Below are 7,624 nucleotides of genomic sequence, written 5' to 3'. Positions count from 1 at the left end.
GTTCAACACATGTCAAGTCAGTTAATTGGATGTACAAGTTTTCCTTTTAATCCATATAATTAAAACTGTGTCTTATTTAATGAATAAATGAATTTTTTTTCTTTATTAATATTTAATTAATTTATTCTTTTAAAACCATATAAATGATAGAAAAGGTACAGGTAAAATATTTACATATACAATTGAACAAACAGTCTAGATGGGCATAGTTAGACCATTATGTTTGTAGAGAACAATCTAATAATTATAATTATACGAATATATTTAAGTGCTTCAGAATTTATATTTGACAGTACATTACAAAATCTTAAAGCATGTTGTTGAACGTAATTATGCTCGTGCTAAAGAATCGTTTCAAATCAAATACAATATGTAATTTTGTACAAAAACACAGACATATCAACTCATTTAGATGGCCAGAACTCACAATAAGAATATGAGATGAAAACTAAAGACAATGTAGCCAACGTTTTAAATAACATCAGAAGCCACCAAAAGGTAATACATTATTGAAAATGTACAACGGTATTTAAATACAGTTGTAACAATATAATTTATAGCTTTTCAAAGCAGTTTATTTTTTAAAAAAAGACAGATAAACTACTTGAATAATTACTATTGGCAACATACGTGTCAATTATCAACTCATAACATCAACGAATAAATAATATATGTCTAAATTTATTCTGCAGTAAATTACAGTTAATAGATGTACAATCACCTGTTGCACAGAATAGGAAATTATTTATAAAAAACATTTTGTCTTAAAAAAATATACATGTAAATAGCTGTTTTAATACCTCTTGCAATACATTCACATTACTCTAATTCCCAACATCCTATTAAAATGAGTATGGATCACAAAACATTCGTTTTTCACTAAATGGTTCAATGCAGGTGTAATGTAAAAAATGTTTTTGAAAAAAAAACTACAAATGATGTTACACAGATATTATTAGTCGTCTTTTGCCGATTCTTTGCTTTTGTCATCTTTATTAGTAAGATTCGATGCCCCTTTAATGGCTGACTGTTTTTGATCTGTTGGATAACTGTCAGGTTGCTGTGTTGTAGTACTGCTAGGAGTACGTGATACGACAATGTTGTTTTGAGTATCTTCATTGGAATGTGTACTTTTTTTAAAGTTTAATGCATGGAATATACATGAAGAGACAAATATGAAGTGCAAATATCAAGATGATTTAACAATTGAAATGAATGTACTCTCAAAAATCCAAAAATGTTCAACTGATTTGCTAAGTATCATCATGTTAGAAATCGAACCTCTGGTATTCCTCTTTTTGAGTCATTGACTTCATTTCTCATTCCTTTTTTCATTAAAGCGCCGTTCCTGTATATCTATCTTTGGACCAGACCTCACTACTTTCTCTAGATCAGCTTTTGTAAGTTTACCTTCCAAATTAGGTTTTTGTAGAATTTTGTAGACAACGAGTGTATAGTATTAAAAGGATACATAGGCTGCCATTCCATCATTATCAAAAGAAGTAAATTATGCTCTGTTATATGTATTTACCTGTTGCTTTTGGGAGCTGATCTAGTACCTAAAATATCACATTATGGAATATTTAAATGAATATTGATGCATTTTACCAAAATTAAACTGATGTCAGTCTAATAATAACAAGTAAATTACTTTACAACTTTTACATTTAAAAAAAAATTAAACTTACATATAAAAAAACGCTCTTATTTGAGTATTAGTATGGAATATGTTGATTCTTTGCGGTCATTTTCTCTGGACATTGGCGCATTGTGTAACACACTATGGCTTAGTCTAGAATATAAATCAAAGCGGAAATAAACTAAGAAAATAAAGAAATGAATGAAAAGACTGTATGTCTCGAATGATTGCAGACTATTTCATTTAATTAAAAAGTTAAAGATATAACCTTTTGCTCACTCCATTGGAATTTAAACCTTTTATTTCCCTATATCTGTTGTGATTTAGAGTAGGACACAGTCACTGTAAAAGTCACATCAAGTCAAAGGTTTAAACATTAAACATCATACGTAAGTTTTTGTAATGACAATGATATTTTTTAGAATTGTAATGGTCTGTATTTGTCTTTGAAATAACAGGTAAATCTTAAAATGTGCGTGGAGAATTAAGTCATTTGAGTAGAGTATAAGTTCTGTTTGAAGTAGTCATTAAATTATCACTATATTTCTTTCCATTTTTTCTCTCTTCTATACACCCACTAATGTTTATTGAATACTAATGAACTCACTAAATGCCCTGTTTCATTCGAAGTCGGTTCATCCGAATCTTCCATTTCTGTTACACGAGGTAGGTAAAAGGGCCACATATTTCTTTTTAAAATAGAAATGATATATTAGCAACACTCTTTTAAAATTATTAATTTTGAAGTTCATAACCCAACACCGTTTGAATATTGCCAACGACACTCAATGAGGTTTTAGTTAAAATAAAAGTAAAACATGATAAAACAGATATTTAGACATGAAAACAAGAGGTTAAGTAACACTCAAACTATTTTTGCAGGGCTAGGGTGACCGAATGGGTTTTAAACAAAATATTCTAAGATTAAAAAATAACTTATAGAAAAAAAATGATGTATATTAGGACATAATAAACCTTAAAGTTCCAAGTCGTAGTTGGTCTGCTAAAGTCTGATCAGGTTCAGCTTGGGATCTATGACTACCCGTGTCTGAACAAGTCTGGACCTGGGTATCATCAGTAGTTTGGGTTCGGCCAGCTTCTAGGGGTTCATGGTCAATCGAATCTACTGAAGTGTTTATTTGATCATTTCCAGGTCCAACGTTCTGTGAAGGGTCTTCTTGGATGTGGTTAGTTGGTAAGCGTCCTGAGTTGTTTAACTGACTATCGTTTGTCACTGATGTCTGGCCTGTCTCTTCACTGGTTCCATTAGTAGTTATGTCTGTAGAATTATCACCGCTCACTGAGAAACCATGTGCAGTCTGTTCTTGAACTCCGTGAGAAGAAGTGTAAGATGAAGTATTCAACATAGTGTTGCCGAGATGTATACCTGTTTCGGACGCATTTTGTGGAATTGGAACTGCGTATATTAAAACTGTCTGAAAGTAAATTTCTGGCTGGGGTAGATCAAGTTTAAATATATTCTGATTGAGCTGATGAGATTCATAAATACTTTTGTTGTCCTCATCAACAGCTGCCGCCATTAACTTGTAGATGGAGGAATTATTTACAATCGGCTTAGCAGAAAAATATTCCAAATGAAAACCTGTTTCGAAAATAATGGTATAAGAATTTGAAATACTGTTTTTTGCTATAAGAGAACGATCGTTGTAATGTTTCAAAAATCAATATTTATCATTGAGCTAGTAAAGACAACACATTTGCATTATCATTATTATTTTTACAAATACAAGTTAAATGATTACAAAAATAGCTCTTTCATCAAGGTTATTTGTATCTAGTTTTTATAACCTCTGATAAATCTCAATATAGATGAAAAAATACCGTGGCTGGGTACATTATATTCCCATGCAATATGGTTTATGAGTACCACAACAAAATATGCGATTGGAAAAATCCTTGAGCAGAACCTAAAACGGAAAATGGTTAAATAATATGATATGTGTATTTATTAACCACCATTTTTTTCAAATCTGTGTGAACAAAGAAAAAATATTCTTTTTTATAATTTGTGCATACTAAACTTTGAAATGGTTTGATATCTTACATTACAAATAATTATGACTATTGTTTGTTTTTTAAAATGGCATTTATGCTATTTGAGCAGTAGAACAAAGTTCGCCACTTACAAAATCAGCATAAAGAGCCATAAAGTGTACGTCTTCTGTGGCGGTGACATTTCAAATTAATCTATAACAATTAAAAATATCAATCTGAATAAAATCAGCAGTGTTGACACGCTACCGCTCTATATAATGTGACCTATCTAGGAACAAAATGGTTCATTAATGAAACATAGCGTTTGTTTTTATCAACATATCAATTAACAGTTATAAATAAATGTAAGCAGTATGTGTTTCCTCTAGAGTTAAAGACCACGGATGTAGAATGAATGTTTAAATGCAAACCACTCATCTACTCTTGAGCTAAAAATATAATTTAGGATTTCTTTTTTTTGTTTGGGTATGTGTCATGTGACGTGTTTAAAATAAAATACATATAAAAAAATTCAATTAGCTGCGATACTCCTCTCAATATTTAGCCACGAAGTTGTGTTTTTATTTCAATTCAAACGGAAATTCCCAGTATATATAAAAACTCTTTACTACTTAATCAAACGATATTATTTCATTGCAAGCATATATTTTGATGCAAATTTCCACCAACTTGGATCCGTCAAAGCGTGTCCTCCACTCCACTACCTTTCTCTTTTCTTTTGTTTATGCTATTTCGAGCTAGTTACCGAAATGAAAGTAGCTCTTTAATTGATTTTACAGTAACTACGTATCAGGTGAAATTCAATTATAGCTTACTCTGGTTTAGACATGTTTGAGTTTATTGGCAAAATGTTTAGATATGCAGAGGTTTGGCTTACTATACTACCTAAAAGATGCACTAAACCCATACATATTTGCTTCTCACGTTAGTGATTATGATAGTATTATCTTTATAACAATTCCGAAAGTGCAATAATTTCAAGGATATGAAAATAAACTGCTTGAATTAGATTTGGATTTCCCAAGATAATTATAGAATATCATGGGTTTAAATAGAATTTTATGTTTATTTCGATACATATATGATAATAAACAAACTGCTTACCTTGTAAATAAAAAAGCTACAAAAGGTGGGCAGGAATGTTGAACAAGGTACGTTTATATATATGCCACATTTTAAATATACATATTCTAGCTCATTCACACGTTTGTAAGTAAACGGGAAGTATTTCCAATTCTTTGGAATATATATTAATTGGTTCTTTATTGCTTCCTATTATAGAAATAGATAAATCGAACATCGAAAATAGTGAATTTAACATTTCGACAATTCCTATCACCCTTTTGAATTATGAATTTCCTTCAATATATGACTTTAGTTTTGATGATCAATCTTGCCTTTTGTAACAATGTCCTTATAAACTATAATGCAATATAAATCGATTGAGTGTAGCTGTGTTTATAATCTCTAAACTGTTTTTTCTTGTTGTTAAACACATAATTGGTAAAGGTCCAGTATTATTACATAATTGTTTTCATAATCTCCGCAAAGTGTATGCAATTATGGTTTTAAAAAAACATTAATCAGAATTCAACAGATTCAAGTTTGTTTAAATCATAGTCCCCGGGGGTAGGGTGGGGCCACAATTGGGGGATCAAGTTTTACATAGGAATATATAGAGAAAATGTTTAAAAATCTTCTTCTCAAAAACTATTAGGCCAGGACAGCTCAAATTTAAGAGGAAGCATCCTCAGATAGTGTAAATTCACATTTGTTCAAATCATGGTCCCCGGGGGTAGGGTGGGGCTACAATTGGGGGATACATTTTTACACAGGAATATATAGAGATAATCTATATAAAAAAAATTCTTTAAAAAACTATTTGGCCAAGAAAGCTCAAATTGGCGTGTCAGTATCCTCAGATAATGTAGATTCAAGTTTGTTTAAATCATGGTCCCTGGGGGTAGGGCGGGCCACAATGGGGGATAAATTTTATATAGAGAGAAAATGTTTAAAAATCTCCTTCTCAAAACTATTAGGCCTGGAAAGCCCAAATTTGAGTGGAAGCATTCCCAGATCGTATAGATTAAGGTTTGTTTAAATAATAGTCCAGAGGTAGGGTGAGGCCACAATGGGAGATGAATTTTTACATAGGAATATATAGCGAAAATCTTTAAAAATCTTCTCTTTAAAGACTGTTTGGCCAGAAAAGCTTTAACTTGTGTAGGGGCATCCTCGGGAAGTGTAAATTCAAGTTTGCAAAATCACAGTCCCTAGTGGTTGGGCGGGGCCGTGATGGCGGTTTGAATTTTTTATCGGAATATATAGAGAAAATCTTTAAAAATATTCTGGGAAAGTTTTCGGTTTTAAAAGGGTGTTATTTTGCATGGTTTAATTCTTGATTTCTAAAGTATGGTATAAAACTACAGGTAATGTTTTCTCCAATGTTACGTGCATTTGATGGATCAAAATCATAATGCCGGTTACTGGCAAAATATATACAGGTCCTATACATATTTCACTTGGTCACGGCAAACAATGGCATAAATTATTATTTTCGACGTTCTATAAAATAAAACACTCATTTTAAATTTCAGTTTTTACTTTTTACTTCATAACACTAGACTATATTAGGCACTATAGGAAGTTTTTGATGCAGTTTCAACTGATTCCTGATGACCTGAAACCGACCAAAAAACTAGACCTAGATCAAAAGAGAGTGTTATCATTATCAAAGCATTGTATATAGTATTATGTCGCAGCTAATTAAAAGTTACAAATAATTTATAAATAGAGTTTGAATTAAAGACAGAGATTTTTTGCAATTCTAAAGAACAAGATAATCGTGGTAAAGGATGATTGAGGTCGAAGGTTATACAAAATGCATTTGAATTTTATTAGATAATAAAATAGACAAAACTTGATATGTCATTTTCATTTATCACTTTTTAAAACGATGTTTGAGAAAAACACAAAAAGGTAATAAATATTCAAAACAAGATCATAACTTAAATGCGACTACAAAAACAACGTATCAATAACGTCAAAAATAATTTAAAACATCTGTCAAAAATTAAGACTTTGCATTGTGGTCAATTAATGCATTTTTTTAAGAGTATATATATAAATAATGTACATACATAAAAGTAAAATGATCGTGATATTGTTTCCACCAGATTATTAATTTACACAAGAAAGGGTTAGAATTCTCCCATTGCTTAGTATTATCTTTTTTTTAGCAAATGTCCATGTTCAAAATGTAAATGTACTTCACAATTTTAATTGATGAAGTGTTTGACTCTGCAAAGTTCTTAGTAAGACGGCTGTTTTACGGAAGTAAGATATATTAACTAATGACAGAGGCACTGTTTTAAGTCCAGTAAGGCAAAAAACAACGTTCATTTCGTACATATCCTACACAAGATTTGGTCCTTCTAACATGCATTATTTGGCTTTGTTTAAGTCCATTCAACACTTAACAAAACGTTTCGCCCTATAAGATGAAATTTCAAAGTTATGTAATAGAATCACTTAAAAATTTTAAAATGGTGTACCCAACATGTCTTCTTAACAACAGCACTGATAAAATAATATCGACTTAAATCGATAACCAGTGATATTTAAGTTTAATAAAATAATAATTTCATCTTCGACATTGTTCAAAATAATATAAAATCTTTATTAAAAGGAAGTTTGGGATAATTTTCCATTACTTACCAGTGTTAAATTATTATCATGGGAAAAAAATCTGAATAACTTTTCGAAATTCAACCAAACCTGAAGTAATATCTCAAGTGCCAGCTTTCGTTTCTCAATTGGAACATTGTTCTTATTAACTTAAGAAATAGATGGAATTTAGCTATTTGCTTGCTGTAAAATAATATAATGCACTTCGCCGGTTTTCATACAGTATCCATGTAAACAAATATTATTGGGCTGACATTAGAACTGAGGTTAAATGTATGCAAA

General features: G+C 30.6%; 1 protein-coding gene across 2 annotated transcripts; it reads right to left on the bottom strand.

Moving 5' to 3' along the window:
* Positions 1–217: 217 nt before the first annotated feature.
* On the bottom strand, positions 218–4,888 carry LOC128186206 (uncharacterized). 2 transcript variants are annotated; one of them, XR_008243902.1, is made up of 9 exons: positions 4,760–4,888; positions 3,787–3,847; positions 3,482–3,567; positions 2,615–3,242; positions 2,247–2,328; positions 1,908–1,981; positions 1,689–1,792; positions 1,532–1,559; positions 218–1,410 (listed from the first exon to the last, which is right to left on the bottom strand). XR_008243902.1 is itself a non-coding variant. In XM_052855992.1 (6 exons), exons 2-6 carry the CDS (start codon positions 3,834–3,836, stop codon positions 1,979–1,981), a joined length of 849 nt encoding a protein of 282 aa, XP_052711952.1. In that variant the 5' UTR covers positions 3,837–3,847; positions 4,760–4,888; the 3' UTR covers positions 218–1,978. The 2 variants fall into 2 exon arrangements, 1 of the variants encoding a protein (XP_052711952.1); XM_052855992.1 differs by having other exon boundaries at positions 218–1,981.
* Between the last annotated feature and the right edge of the window lie 2,736 nt (positions 4,889–7,624).

The sequence above is a fragment of the Crassostrea angulata genome, chromosome 5, assembly GCF_025612915.1.
Source record: "Crassostrea angulata isolate pt1a10 chromosome 5, ASM2561291v2, whole genome shotgun sequence".
Classification (NCBI taxonomy): domain Eukaryota; kingdom Metazoa; phylum Mollusca; class Bivalvia; order Ostreida; family Ostreidae; genus Magallana; species Magallana angulata.
The sequence above is the reverse complement of the archived record's forward strand: the minus strand, read 5'-3'. Positions and strand labels throughout refer to the sequence as shown.